This window comes from Trachymyrmex septentrionalis, unplaced genomic scaffold (genome assembly GCF_001594115.1).
Source record: "Trachymyrmex septentrionalis isolate Tsep2-gDNA-1 unplaced genomic scaffold, Tsep1.0 scaffold7, whole genome shotgun sequence".
Classification (NCBI taxonomy): Eukaryota; Metazoa; Arthropoda; class Insecta; order Hymenoptera; family Formicidae; genus Trachymyrmex; species Trachymyrmex septentrionalis.
This window is the reverse complement of record NW_017305884.1, coordinates 296,578-312,776: the sequence shown is the minus strand read 5'-3', so window position 1 is coordinate 312,776 and position 16,199 is coordinate 296,578. Positions and strand designations below refer to the sequence as shown.

The window sequence follows — 16,199 nt, the reverse complement described above, 5'->3', positions numbered from 1 at the left end:
ATATCTGCTTAAGAAAATACTTTTTAGCATTTCGAATTCGAAGGCAACCTTTTCCACTGCCGCCCTCTCGAACGCGCGTGACATACAGTGGAGTATCCGTTCCCCGAACGCGTCGATATTTGGAAAACGCGGCTGCTTTAATTTACCGTTCCGTAATAAAGAACGTCCCGTCCCGTTTTGCCATATATTCGAAGCATGATTTAAACGAGATGACGTAAACGCAATGCAATTAAGTACAACGACATTCGTCTTGGATCTCTAAAAAAATTTCTATAGGACGGACCTTAGTCATAAAGTACGTTTTGGCGATGTAAAGATAGAACAAAAATAAGAGCCCAAGATTCCTAAGGGTGACAAAACTGTTCTGGGGGGACGTTTTGCGAAAAACGGAAGAGGCGGGTCCTTCGAGGATTTGCGAAAAAATTGCCTGGGACCTCGGGAGGAGACACATAGACCTTTTTCCTTTTCGTTTGATCTGCTCCGAATAAGTAAAAAGGATAACGACACGTCGTAACTCGTAACGCTCGTAACTCGTAACACTCGTAACTCGTAACACTCGTAACTCACCCGAGTTTCCTCGGCCAAAGGAAGCATACGGTACAATCGCCGCTTAGTAGCGACATCTAGCGGTACCGTTTTCTTCCCTCTCCCTTCCTAACCCCGTACCGTACGTTCGTAGCACGTCATACTCCGCCATTGTTACCCTGCCTGTCTGTGCCGCTACTCCGCTCCGTCGCCGCTGGCCGCCGCCGGAGACGTCGACGACGACGACGACGACGACGACGACGTCGACGCACGGGCGTAACGTGGTGTGTTATCGAAGCCATTCATCGCTCGCTCTCGAAATCGCCAGACGCGGGCCGTCGCGGGATCGCGACAGGCCTTCTCCTTCCCTGGCTCCCTGTGTGTGTGTCTGGTTCGCCGCATTCGCGAGAATCGCGAGATCGCCTCGTTACGGTTCCGTGCACCTCGACGCCGTTTGGAGTACCACCTTGTCCGGAGGGCGGGAGTGAGACGGAGAGAGAAAGGAGGCGAAAGAGAGGCAGTGACAGAGGGAGAAAGAAGCGCCCTGGCCGTTCGCGAAGGATCGTCCTACACGACGTTCCCTACTGTCACTTTCGTGCCGAGACCGATACGGATCGCGCACGACGGCGCGGGCGTCCCGACCGATGCCCCGTCGACGGATTTAGCCCGGTAGCAGTGCGACCGTGCTGTGCGTTCGTTGTTGTAGTAGTGCATCATGTGATTACTTCCACATCTCTGTAATCTCTTCGCCACGGTGACGGGTACTAGCCAGCGTGAAGGTTAGTAGCTTCAAGGCTTTTGTTCGCTTCCTCTCGCTACTCTGTCCGCGAGTGTCCGCGACGTCCCCCTCGGTTCACCACTTCCCCGTGCATCCCCGTGGGAGTCGGGATCTCGAGGTCTCTCCGCTCTCTCGCCGCTCGCGGTGATCGCGTCGATCACCTTCCGTCTGTACTCGACGACCATCCGCCCTTTCCTCGATCGTTATCCCCCTTTCGTTTTTAATTAGCTGCGCTTTCCTCCGTTTTTTTCTGGCACACTACAATCGTTTTCCTGCGTCTTTAGCTGGTAACACCAAAACGGCGCGTTTTTCAAAAGGAAACGAAGAAAGAAAGTCGGACAGTTAGAACGGTTGGAAAATCCAGTTAAAGGGGGATATGTACTTTTCGGAATATGTTTTTGTTAGTCCCACTCGGAGAGCGGTCCTTTCTACGTAATAACTTCAGCTTGTAGCGTCGACAGGAGAGAAAAAAAGATTTAGAACCGACTGTAGGGACGGTCAGTCCTGACTTAGCAAATTTGCTAAACCGCTGTAGTAAACCGCTGCCCGTAACGGATAGACAATGAAAGAAAGTTCGGTTCAACTATTGTTGTAAAGAAAAACCCTTTAGTGTCATCTATTCAATCCGTTTGAAGCATGCCGCGCAGTGATTTTGGAAAGCACGTCTTTCTCTATAAAGAGCTTTCACATACCTGTAAGGTTTTATATTATTATATTAAGTTTGTATTATTGGTATTTGTATTTAAACGTTTTGTGGTGTTATTTTATTGAAAATAATAAGACTATTCCTAAACACACAGCTGCTTTATCTAGATAAAACTTAATATTTTTTTATTTCATTTCGAATAATATTAAACGAAACATTGGTAGAATTAGTTTAAGGAATATAATACATGCATTGTAACTTAATTTTGATTGCTAAATATAGTTAATAACTGTAAAAGTAAAATGATATTTTATTCTAAGGTAATATTTTTTACAATAAATTCTTTAGTCAATCGATTGCTAGTAAGAGAAACGGTCCAAGTCAGTTGTTGGAATAATACTTACATTTATATATATTAAAATAAACTTATCTCATACATATGACTATACGCTGATTACTTTTCGGACTTGTAACACAATCAAACTAAAATAATAATACTAAACATTGAATTCAGCGCCGTATCGGTCACAGTAAGATGTTGAACTACTGACTTAATATACATTCAATAAAATTGAAAGTATATAATTAATTTTTCAGACATAAATTGAGAGCCGATGAAATTATCGGATTCACACAATAAATCTGAAACTAATAAATCCCCCCAATTTCTTCCCAATCTTAAAACTGTAATAATTTTATTGCGAAAAAATAATAATAATTTCCTCAAATTTGATGTTACTAGCATTTTAAAAATTGTAGAGGACTTATTGTGAAACATTTAGTTTTAAAGATGACTATTAACATCTTAAGCATTATTAAATTACGTCTCAATGTAATTTGTGATATTACATTACTCTAGCTTTAGTTCGCTTTATTTCGCTAGAACTGTAAATTATTGTGGACATTGTTAAAGACGATTCGAAGTGAGTCGAAACTATTATATTATTATATGTATACGAATGAAGATATATGTAAATGTTAAATTATAGCGCACAAATTATCGCGCAGATTTTACTCTCGTTTGCTTTTTTAAATTTTGTTTAGTTACATCTCGAAGGTCTGATTAATATTTGTTGTTTTTTTTTTTTAATAAAAGTTGCGCAATGATATTATATAATAATAAGCATCAAAATTTTTAACCAAATATGGACTTCTTTACTTGCTTCTGTGGATCATTTCTCAATTTTTCACTTATCATTATTAATAATTTTAATTAGTTATTCAGGAATTTATTAAGTACATGTCTAATCTCTGCAAAAAGTGATTAGAATTGGAAATTTATTACTTTCTGTATAAAAACGAATGTATCTACATATGAAATAGTTTAATAAGCTCAATATTTAACAATATAACTTTATAATTTAAGTGAAAATATTCCTATTTCATCTTAATTACTTTCTAAAATGTCTGTTTATTATTAAAATATTTTTTTATTCAGGTTCTAAATCGCCGTCAAATTATATTTGCATTCAAATGCAATACTACATAGAAAAATCTGTATATTTTTTATAATTTTTTTATTTTGTTAAAAAATATGTATAATACATCTTTTTAACTGTAAATTTTTTAGGTGCTTTTACATCTATTGCTATTATAAACTTTAAAAGATCCGAGATATTGAAATAAATATATTTCAGTGTATTGAATTTTTCATTGTTTATTTTACAGAGTCTTTGATCATTTGGAATTGATATTTTTATAAGAAAAATATTAAAGTATGAGTAATAATTTGAGGTGAATGAAAAGTCTAAGAAATTTGTTAATACGAATTGATTTAAAAGATAAAGTGGAAAGGGGTAATCATATTTCTTTCTACTTTTTTCAATGAAATTGTATCATAAAGTTTTGTTACAAAAATATTTAACGAATACTGTATTCTACTCTACGAAAAATATAATCTGATCAAATTTTCATAAAAAAAAAGAAGAGAAGTTTTCCAAGCTTACGGAGGAATAAAAAATGCCAAAAGGAAAGATCTTAGACACATATGTGCGGAGAATGTGTCTAAACAGAAAGAAAAAACACATGCTAAATTATGTAATCTTATCGACTAATAGACTTAGTTTTTTATCGTACACTTTTTATCTTTAACTTTCTCTCTGCATATATTCGTACTTTGAGCGAAAGAATAAGAGAGGTGTTAGATTATTCTTAACTAAGAAGAGCAGATTTAACGTCGTAAAGTACAAGCGTCCCATGGGGTTGATCAGCTGTATCGATCGCTTTGATTGGCTATTCAATCGGCCAGCAATATTCTCTTCTCCCCTATTACACACAATCCTCCTCATCGTACAATCGCAACTATAATAAAGATACAGAGGAGAGATTAAAGGCTAACCGGCGGCGCCGGCGGTGCAACCGGCTCGACTCCGCGGTTGCCTTTTGTACTCGTTTTGGGTAGTAGTTGATGGTTTTTCCCTCCTCGACCTGTTCCTGAGTCATTCCCAGGGTACTCGGATCGGTACCTGAGATCGTCGAGTAGCTTCTTCCCGCGGTATTTTTTTTTTTTTTCTTTGCAGAGATTTGATAAATTATGATTAATTTTCTAATGCGGGCGTAATTTATCGAACTGTTCGTGTGAACTTTTTTTGAATTTCAATATCTTATATAAGCTACAGTCAGCATGACTTTTTACAAAATTTATTGTTAGCATATTATTGTTAATCATACATCTGCGAAATATTATCGAAGTTCGAGTCGTACATGGCGGCCGTGAGAATTTTTTTACAAGCGTATTTCGTTAATGTATCTTCCTATAAAGCATTACATTCTCTTCCCTTCAAAAGCCGGTCATTACATATACTATTATTACATGCTATAATTATCATTTATTATTGCGATTATTGTTTAATTTAATTAATATATACATGTATTATAATTTCTATCACGCCGATATTTGAATTATATAATTAGTCAAATTGTGTCGTCATAATTATTATTTCTATTTTATCAATAATCGAATGTGTACTTTGAGATGGCAATTTCACAAAATGTACCAATATATAATAGCGCGAATAGCGCGCTATATAAAATTTTGAATGTCAAAGGTCATCATCGATCGCACCCTAATTGGAATCTAATGCGACCGTGGGGAAACCATTTGATATGATAAACGATCATGCTATTCCTAGAATTGAAAGCTTGATTCGTACATACATCGAGCAGTAAAGATACACACTAATTGTAGCGACTCCGACGATTTTAATATGTATATTTTGCCTTTTCGAAAAATTTATAGGCTGAGTTAAATTGCCCCATTCGGAATAATACATACAGTGAGAGAAAAATTTTTAATATTTGTAACTATAATTACATGTTATTACAAATATGATATTATTACAAATATTTTTAGTAATAACTATAATAGTAAGTAATAATAAATAATATGTTGTATATATAATTCTGTCAACAAATATATACAAATTGATAATGATTGTAATTACAGTTATTAATTACCATAAAATGATTGAAATTATTGTATAATTTACAGTTATTTTTGGGACAATTATATTATATGGTTGTCCCAAAAAATATTTAGTTATAATGATTGCAATCATTTTTGTGGTAATAATGACTATAATTGTAATCACTTTTTATTACCGACTATATATTCGTTGATAGAACTGAATATATAATTATTATTACTAACATAGGAATAATAATCATAATTATAGTAATATATAATTATAGAGTTATAAACGCCGAAAATTTTTTTCTTAATGTAAGACTTACTAAGCGCTGTTGATTTCGAGTCACAGTCGTCATGGAAAAGGGGAACGGATGATATTCCATCTGAGAAATATCTAATCGTGAGCATTACATCAATAAGAAAAGGGGGGGGACGGTTCGTCTGGCATTTATTTACTTTACTCTTTATTTATTTAGTTACAGCAACCTTAGAGATCAATAACCGGATAACACTTAAGATAAACATTTCATCATGTGAGTCTCGCTAAATAGAAGAAGATAACTTTATTCGAAACTTGATGCTCGCATATCATAAAACGTCATGCATTTTGAAGAAATCTGTGTAACATTATCATCATATTACGCAACATCCATATTCACGACGAATTCGCATTAATTCAGTACAGCCCTCAAGCAGGGCTGGACATGTATTTGAAATACCTTTATTTGAAAAACAGCTGAATCTTTAACACAATTGTATCTTGTATTTTCAGTATTTTATATTTCAACGGAGCACATGAAAGTATTTGGTATTTCATATTTCAAATACTAAGATTGACAATCAATTCTATTATTTGAATTGCAAAATACAAAATACTTTCAATCTTTCACTTTGAAGAAATACTGAAGTACAACATACGAGAAAAATCTTTTTGCATTGTGCTGTGCCAAAATACAGAGTAAAATTCTATTATAAATATTGTGTTAAAAATAAAAGTAGTTCAATGCCCTCAAGATATTTGTAAATGTAAATATAATTACCGCTTGATGTAATAACCATTGAATATTATTCGTAACACTTTTAAATTACAAACCGATAATGACTTAATGCTTTTAATCACAAATTGATAATTCTAATTTACAGTAGTCGCCGATATACACAGGCTTATCGTAGTTATGTTGATGACTTTTGCAATCGATGGAAATGGCTGTACTTTCGAAAAATCTGACTGTGCACTGTATATCACAACAATTTATTACACGCGATGTACATTTGGAGTAGATTTGTCCGTTTGTAAATAAGTCTCCCGCAGTCTCTTAACACAAGCGTTTAATCATGCTGATAGCTTTAGTTGAATAACTATGGTTAGGTTGTCGATTATCGTTGTCCCTCTCAGAATTATAGTCCTACCTGCATGTAATACACAGGTTCTCCCACCGTTATCGAGTATCGTTTTAGCCGCAGTCGCTTTAGGATGGGCAAGAATAATGGCGATTACTTCGATGTTAAGACACACACACCGGTATAGTTACGAAATAATTCAATACTGTGTGAAAAGACATTATTGTAATTTAAAGAATGCGAATGGAACTTTTCAGATAACGAAGAAAATGGAAGATCCCGTTTTCCAAAATGGTCATTAAGTAAATATCATCTTAACTGAAAATTAAATTTTTTGAGAGACTCATTTGTTAAAATCTGAAAGCATCCAAGTTCGATATCTTCTTTCTCTTTTCCCAAATACAAGTAATCTCTTGATTTTATCATGAAAGAAATTAAATTAAATTAAATTATCGCACATACATATAGCACATACAGTGCTATAACGATTTCTTTCCGGTTTGGAAAGATTAATAGAAATGAGTTGGGACGACGAAAAGGCGCGGAAGATGCGAGATCGTGCGATCGACGAATTGGAACTTCCGGCGAATTGGAACGCCGTCGCGTCGCGAATAGATCGATATCGCGTGCGCGGAGTGCACGTAAAAAGCACGCGTGTTCAGATATGGGATACGATGACGCGCCGCGCGCTGTCTGCACGCATCGCGAACGCGACACGGAGGATGAGCGTTTCGCGTCCGCGTCCGCGTCGCATCGCTGCCGCCGCGCGCCGTAACAAAGCAGAGCGGTACACGTGTACCTTGTTAAATAATGCAACCGCCGTTCTTTCCATTCACGTGGCGATACGTACGTGGACGCTTGACGTCGCGCGTCTCTAGCTTCGCCCGTCGCGCCGGGATGTTCGTCGATTCTTCTATAGCCGTCGATTGCCATCTCGTTTCCATTCCGGCGCGATCGACGACGGGCGGTCCGTAGTTTCGCGTTTTCGTCCCGTTGCGGTTGGTTTCTCCCGTTCTCCCTTTTTCCCGTTCTAGATTTTCGCTTCTGGTCCCGCGAAAGATACCATTGCATTGGCTAGAGCGTCTCGGTTGGCCTCTCTCGTCATCCACGGTAGAGATAAGCATTGGTTACAATCACGAACGCCAAGTAAATTTTCGATCCTCTTCATAGAATCGGCGCGATCGGTGTAAGAAGAGGAAGGAGTGGACATGCGTGGACATAACAATATTGTGTCGTCCGGCTCTTTCTTAAAGAACAGTTGTTCGCCTACCCTCTTTCGTCTCTTACAGTTAGAGTGTGTCGTAGTGCGTACGTAGGCGTACATATATTGCTGTGAAAGTGTGGTTAATCGGTGTTTTTTTATAAAATCAACCGGTTTCCCGGGTCGACGAAAATTTAAAAGTGCACGATATTGCGGCTGATTTTCAAGGCAATTAACGCAGGTATTTCGTTCCTCTCGCGCTTAATAATTCTTGCGTGAAATTGTAGGAAGAAATGTTATTGCACCAAAATCTTTGAATTTCTTGAATTTATTAGCTTTTCATCTTGCGAGTTGTTTTTATTCGGCGACGGGATGCGGGATCTATAATCTGCAAGTCGCAGAACAAGATTAGTTGTTCTCGTTCCGAACGTATCGATTTTACCCGTCAATTGATTAAGTTCCGATATCTATGAGCACGTAGCGTGACACATGTCTCCATTTTTATCAATGTAGATTAACTTTAATCTCTTTACTGTAATCTCTCTTTATCTTTTTTTTTTAATTCTTCGAACTGGAGAAAGAATACAAATAGTGAGTTAAATCGAGATTAAAATTAATCTAACCTAGTAGAAATAGATAATTTAGTCAGCTTTACTGGGACACATGGGAAATTTCCCAAATCATGAAATTAAATGAAAACAATTTATGCAAAGGAAATGCTTGTCCACACGACAGACACATGTCCCTTTTATTCACGGAAAGCGACTGGTCGTTTTCGAGATATCGATTTTATCAAGCACATGATTCATTTATATATATATATATCTAGTAGTCATGTAGCACATTGCGCACAGCAATTCTTTCTAAGTGTCGTGATGTCATCGGTTTTTTTCGATGACGGAATAAAATCCACGAATTTTCCATGAATTTGAAACATAGATCTAGGCAATACGCAAGGTGAGATATAAGGGGAATTGTCGTAAGAATTTTAGTAAGAAATAACGTCTTTATTTCAACGCATCGATTAAATGATCGAGCGAATCGTGTATCTCCGCGAATTTGATGAAATAAATTGAATATGATGGGACTGCAATAATTCAGAAAATCGAATCTTTATGAAATCAATATATTAAACATGGAATTCATTAATCGCGCGCGTAATAAAATCATTCCCTTCAGAGCCTCATTTTGAATAATCGTAAATTGATTTCGTTTTCATCTATTTGTCTGTCACACTTCAGTACATTATTCTTTCAGATCTATATCCATTTTCACAATTTTTTTATTTTATTATATAATTATTTTGTTGTCATATATATATTAGTTTACATTTTATTTTTGTGATAATATGTCGCACTGCAAATCGGTACCTATTGTTTTGTCATGTACCGTCTATGTATCATTTTTTATCTTCTCTTCTTTTGTTTTTCTAAAGCATTTACTTCAAAGTAAATAAACCTAATAATCTGCTTATCTTATCTGTGTATTCTGTATATCGAGTTATCTATCACCTTTTTCTATCCCCACTATTCATGCTTCGTTCTTTATCGTCACGAAGACACGTGGTTTGTCCTACTTACGTAGCGATCTACTTTTAATATTCGTACAATATTCCAATATTCGCTCACAGTTAGTACCACGTCAGATTTTCTCTTATTTTTTAAATATCGTTCCAATATAATATCGATTTTTATTACACATAATACGGGGCGGGGACAAATGTAGGGGAGATCTCAATATCATAACGAACCTAAGTATCTGCAGGCTGATAAAGTGAACTTGCAATGCTTACGAAACGTTGACATTCTAAGAATGGATTTGGAGATAATCCGTGAAATACATAATTTCCATATCTCAAAAAGTATTCGTCGAATATTATGTCCTCAAGAATATTAACATATATATGTATAATTCTATGAACCAATATATATAGTTTGCAAACGAAACTATAATTATAGTTATTTTTGGTTGTCACATATATTTATACATATATTTGTCGATGTAATTATAGTTATTATCATTTTTTTTAAATAGGAGAATAAAGGTTTTAAGAATCGGCGCTGCAATTAATTATGTGAATCTGATACCCGACTTTAAGAAAGCAATTTTTTAATAAGCATTAAATTAAGCTCGGTTCGTGTCTTCCTTTTCGTTTGTACTTCAAGGAGTTCAAAATTATAAAGGATGGAAAAATGCGAAAACGGGTGCTTATTCCGGGATCGTTTGTATCCGTCGAAACCGGTGGTGGTACAAACTGGTACAAAGAGCAGCACCGTTTACAACAGTGTTTCGAACAGCATTCGTTTAAAGCAAATTATTTTTTGTGGCAAATAAAAAGATAGTTGCATTTTGTGACATAATGTACGATCTAATTTTACGATGTTGTATAATAGCAGTACAATTAAATTTAAACATGTCGATATATTAAATACCTATCCGACATCCCAAATGTATTATAAAATATTATACGGGGTGTTTTTCCTGTAACTCTTGAACATTTAAAATATCTCCATTGTTTTGGATGATACGAGAAAATACCACAGGGGATCTTGTTCGAAAGGGCACACATTATGATGAGCAAAAAATGTTTCTTATTTTTTCCATCTCCTGTAGACTATTACACTCTAACAATAATTATATTAAGACTATCGAATTTTAAAACAATAACAAACAAAAAAATAACTATAATAGACTAATGAGAGTCAGCATCGATAAACGGGGCAATTATTTAGTGAACAATCAATAATCAGAAATTAGATTGATGTCTTCTCTATTTTGAACGTTTCGACTCTCTTTGGATCCCTCCTCAGCAAGAATAATGATACAAGAATAATTAGCTCACCTGTCCATAATATTTAAGTCACTCGCAAATTGACAAAGATGCGGCGTTGTTAATCTGACGTTTAAAAAAAAAAAGAAAAACAAATCTTATTAGAGTGATATATGCGTAAACAATTTATACAATCGATAACTCGCAATTTGTTTGAGAAAAAAATAAGACGTCTCGACAAATACTCGCGTAAGAAATTCGCACATAAAAACCGCCATGCATAATTCAACGCTAATGTATAATGTAAGTGTACATATATATTTTCCAGGATGCAGGAACTGGCATTCCAGCGCCGAAAAGGGATCCTTGCCCCGTTATCGGTGTTAGTGCTGCTGATACTACCATTGGTCGATTTACCCTCTGTAAACGGTGAGTCACGAATGGGCCGAGAGTTTGTCTGCGTACACAAGTATGTATACACGTATGTGATTGCTGAGCGAGCGCATGTATGTACGTCGTTCACCGTCTTCGATAATACGCGAACAATGAGAGAACGGCGAATAATTACGTCTATTCGTTTACACAAGCGTCCTTGAACGCCACTTAATCGTCTTCACCTCGTATGCCGGTGTATTGTAACGTCATCTTTACTGTCATCTTAAAGAATGTTAAAAGGCCTCTATATGAAAAGAATTGACGCAATGTTCAGTGTTCAGATAACGACGTTACCGAGTGAAGTCACCATGTCAATATGTAGCATTAATTGTTAACATTGCTCAAGAGCTCCTTAGAGATTGTTATTATATCTGGAGTGACATCTATAATATTTTATTATTTTAGCTCTTTATCAGAGCTACATGTCAAAGGTAGAAGAGATGACGCATGGATTAAAATCTCGTGAAATTCGGGAAAGTTATTTGGACAATTACCAACCCTGTGCTCTCGGAAATAAATTTATATTAACTCGGAATTTCAACGCTTTATTGCTTATATTTTTATTGATTTGATAAAAGAAAATATATATGAAATATTAATTATTGGAATGTTTTTATTAATTTCGCCTGCGTAAAAAATGTCATGGGAAATTTCACGGTATTCAGAAATAAACGCATTTGATGAATGAAAAGTATTTTCTGTTTAAGAGCGGGGATTTATTTTCTATCGAAATTTTTAATTTGGCATTTCAACAAACGACGACGGTCCTTTATCATTTCATCAGTCTGTTGAAATTTTAATAACACACTAAACATAGTTAAAGCGTGATAATTATGTTTTAAGAATTTATCAAGGTAAAGTTATGTTAATAAAATAATTTTGCGTTATTTATAATAATAAGTTAAATTAGACCGCTTCTGCGAGAGTAACACACAAACAGATAAGGCAGTAGCCTTAGTGCCTAATAATATTATTTTATAATTTTATATTATTAAATACACTTTTTCCCATTTTTCAAACTGCGTGCCGGAGAAAGGCAGCCGGTTTTAAAACGCAATCTAAATTTCATAAATTACATTAACTGTTAATTTAATAGTAACAATAACGCTAACAACACTGATTTTCTTAAATGGGATAATTTTTTTTTTTATTTATTCTCTTATGTATTTTTTCGATTCTGAAAATGAAGCTAGAATTATCTTACCGGCTCCAATTTTTTAAAACTGACATATTTCTTTTACTGAAAATTTATACATATTTTGTGCTAACAAGAGCTCGTCGTAAATAATTAATTTTTGTTCGAAGCTTTTTATAATGTGTAACAGAAAATCAATTTAAATTCAATAGCTATTTATTTCCTAAGAATCACTTATTTATGTCTGAGCGGGTGAAATAAAAAAGTGAAAGCATTTTTAAATTAACGTTACTCAAAAACTCTGGCTATCCTTATAAATTTATCAAACAGATTTAAAATTATCAAAAAAATATTATATGAAACACTCCATCTTGGATTCATATAGAAAATAAAATATCTTAAAGACACTGCAAAGAATTTATTTGCGTTTATTAATTTATCCTCGAGAAAAGCAATGCGCAAAAGAAAAACTTCCTTTTTCCTAAGAAACGGAAAAAAAAAAAAAAAAAAAAAGACACTCGACTCAACGCACGTTCTTGTTAAGGGGCTGCAGTCATCTCGGTTTCACAAAAAGAAACCAGTGCCACGTGCACGAAAAGTGCATTTAACGCATTGTATAAAAGGAATATATTTAAATGCGGACTTGGACATTCCATTTCCGCTACGAGGAAGCCCATTCGTCATGTTCCCCCGGGTTAAATCTCGTCTTCTTGGGTTTCCTCGTGTCTCCATCCGGATTTCGGTTGTTGGCGCGCGCGCGCGCGAGAAACCATGCGCTCTCGTACGTATTATACTCGTTAGCTCGTTAACGAGTGGTTTTCCCCCGCTTTCCTACGGCTTCGCGCCTCATCCGCGAGCCTCTCTCTGAAAAAGAGCTGTTAAAGAGCGAAGACGCGAGACGCACAAAACCGCCGCCGCCTGTCGAGCGGCTGTCCACGCGCCTGCGAGATCTGTCGCCGCTTCTTCTCGTCGTCGAGGACGATCGCAAGACAGAGAGGCAGGAGGATGAAGGGGGGAACGAGAGGGAAAAGACCGCCACCCTCTCTCTCTCTCTCGCAGCTACGTCGAGATAAATGATGTTTCTTCGACGAAAGATGCGCGTCTAAAACGGTCGACCGTCGACGCTCTTCCTCGCCCTTGTTCCTTTTCGCTTCTGCCTATGGCTATGCCGGCGCGGCGTTCGACGTTCCTGATGGCTGCTCGGTTCGCGCATGGTGCACGTGCGCGTACCGCTTAGCATACAAGGTGTCCGAGAACCTCCCAGCCTAGTCGAAGTCGAGCTAAATCTTCTGCGGAGAGGGAGATGATAACTTCCACGTTACGAGAGCGATCTACGAGAGTTGCGGAGGCTCGCCTTTCCCGCAGAACCTGAGGAAGCGCCAGAGTAATCGGCCGATAATGGTTTATTCGAAACGTACGTTGTAGCAAGTGGCCGTGTTGCTTTTCCGGGCGTCCCCGCTCCTGGCGAACACTTTAGAATTCTAATTAGAGATGACTTATGTCGGGCTGTTACGGTAATGGTTATCCTACGAAATGTCCCCCTCGGGGAAACAGCCACCGGCTCCATTTTCGTCGATGCGCCCGTCGTTAATATTAAAGGCTGGATCGGTTCTGAGACACCCCATAGACGCTGTCGCGTGTGTATCCCCATTTCCCTTCGCGCACCCTCCGTTCCTCCGCCTCCGCCCTCTTCCCGGCTATTTCTGACGTTCGCCATCGCTCGCGCCGCCGAGCAAGCAACCACCCCGAAATATACGCACGTTCGATCGAACGCACTAAACATCGCGAACCGATGTATCTACGCATCAAGTCATACGCTTTTGGACCTTAACCTTTCGTCCAGGACCGTTTACCGTCCAACCTCGAGGGACCATGGTCTATAAGAATATTTTATAAGGATCCCCCATAAACACGAACAACTTCATAAATTTCATTTTATAAAATTGATTCATTCACGACAGTTGAGTTGACTTTAACGTATTTTTTTTTTTATTTTGTTTGTTTTAAGTCGCTCATTTGAAGCTGCATGTAATTAATTGACATCTATTGATTTATCGTACTCTATAAAATATCAGTGTGAATTTAACATCATGCGGTGTCTACATCTATGTGTATTATTCTTATCGTGTTGATTTTAACATCAATATGGCGTAGATTTGTAACCCCTAATGTTTACGTCGGTCCCAGCAGATTGAGGCACTGAAAAAAATTTATCAATATTCCTATTTGTAGACCTTTAGAACTCGAAGGCACACTCGATCGTCCACATCGTGTTTGCTCCATTTTCCCTCGTACGTCTGAAAACTTTCCGCTCGGCCAGAGCATTCTCGTCCTGTCTGGCAACTTTTCATTAGAACTCGCTAAATAGCGTCGCTTGACGGCTGGTGACTAAGATAAAGAGGCGACGAAGGCTGGGAAAATGACTGGTAATGCGGCCCGCGTGTGTCGTCAACTTTTTCTTTTTCTTTTTTTTTTTTCTAACTCGCGCGTTCCGAGCATCGCTCGCGTCGCTTCGCGAAGCGACACATATTCAACGCAGTGCGCTTCAAGCAGTTCCCTTTCTTCAGCCTGACTCTCACGCTCTTAACCGTAATAATCGTGTTGTATTGGACCCGATAGCAATTTTCTAATCGTCTCCGCGTCTCTTGATGAAAGCCTTCGACCACGTGGAGCCTCTTAATTCTCCCAATTAAGCGAGTCCTCGCTTTCAGATTCTCCACCTGAATGAACGTAGACTTACAATTAAAAAAAAAAAACTAATCTCGTGTCGAAGAAAAATCCTTTCAACGAACAAGCCGTTTTTACAAGCTATCTTGGAACGAATAGAATAAAAATATAATAAAATTCTCGGTAATCCTTGTCATTAGATTTTCCCTATGTATCTAGCAATCTGGAGAAACAACTTGCGAGATTTACGTTGTAATATATAAAATATTAAATATAGGATAATTTGTTAACCAATGTGAACAAGATGACACATAAAACTTATTCTTTAATTTTTATTTAATTAATTTTGAATTTTAGTTCAATAAAATTTTAATTGGAGATAGAAAGAGAGAGAGAAGCTTATCTATTTTTTAAAAAGTGTGTATGTTTAAATGTTTTAGTGTTGAGAAAAGGCGGCTAGAAAAATTTCCGTTTCTAATTTTACGATTTTGGAACTGATTTTATTCCAAATGATATCTCATGATGAGACATCAATCTCGAGATAAATTCATGCTGCAAAGCGTATACTGACACTTTAATGAACTTTGACTACTTGACTCCCTATATCTCTTAAATTAATTCTCAGCTTAACTTGAAAATGTTTTGTCATTGATGTCTCATCATAAGACATATCATTTGACACACAATTCAAAAAAGCGAATAAAAAAGCAGCCGAAAAAAAATTATCGAGATTTTGTCTCTTTCTCTAGAAAAAAAAAGTATAATTTATCAAAGATTTGTAATTTATTTATTATGTTAAAGACCTAAATTATTTTTATATTAAAGACTTTATCATGAAAATTTTGAGCGTGAATTTTGGACACATCGATCGTCCGATTCATAATTGTATGATCATAGGAATCACTGATTAAAATATATAAAAATTCATTGTTATATTGCACGCGTTGAAAGATTCCTTATGCTTCAGGATCTTGCGAGTTTCCATCGAGTTGGTCAGGAGAATGGTTTCAGTATGGCAAGCCTCAATCAGTCATTATAAACACAACCAGTCTCGGGGAACGGACATGTCTCGAAAAAACGGATGACAAATATATCGTTTTGTAAGTATCTTCTCATTTAAATCAAAAGAAATATTAATCATCATTCCATCATTTTATTGCAAATTATTTAATTTGCGACTGACAATGAACATTTTGATAAAACTTTTTCAGCTTCCACAGGTATTATCTTCAAAAATATCACACACAGAAGGTCTGCGAGTTATCGCCGTGTTTTCATCTATTGCAAATGCC

At 36.6% G+C, this 16,199-nt stretch overlaps 1 protein-coding gene across 3 annotated transcripts in view; it reads left to right on the top strand.

The window, feature by feature from the left end:
- Positions 1-712: 712 nt before the first annotated feature.
- The window catches only part of LOC108753612, a 21,900-nt gene continuing 6,413 nt past the window's right edge, over positions 713-16,199 (top strand). For 2 of the 3 annotated variants that reach the window (XM_018495366.1, XM_018495363.1), the window contains exons 1-3: positions 713-1,304; positions 10,999-11,099; positions 15,875-16,007. In XM_018495366.1, the coding sequence (XP_018350868.1) occupies positions 11,000-11,099; positions 15,875-16,007 (233 nt within the window). In that variant the 5' untranslated portion in view covers positions 713-1,304; position 10,999. Of the gene's footprint in view, positions 1,305-7,975; positions 8,142-10,998; positions 11,100-15,874; positions 16,008-16,199 lie in introns of those variants that run through there. The other variant, XM_018495365.1, reaches the window with a different exon arrangement.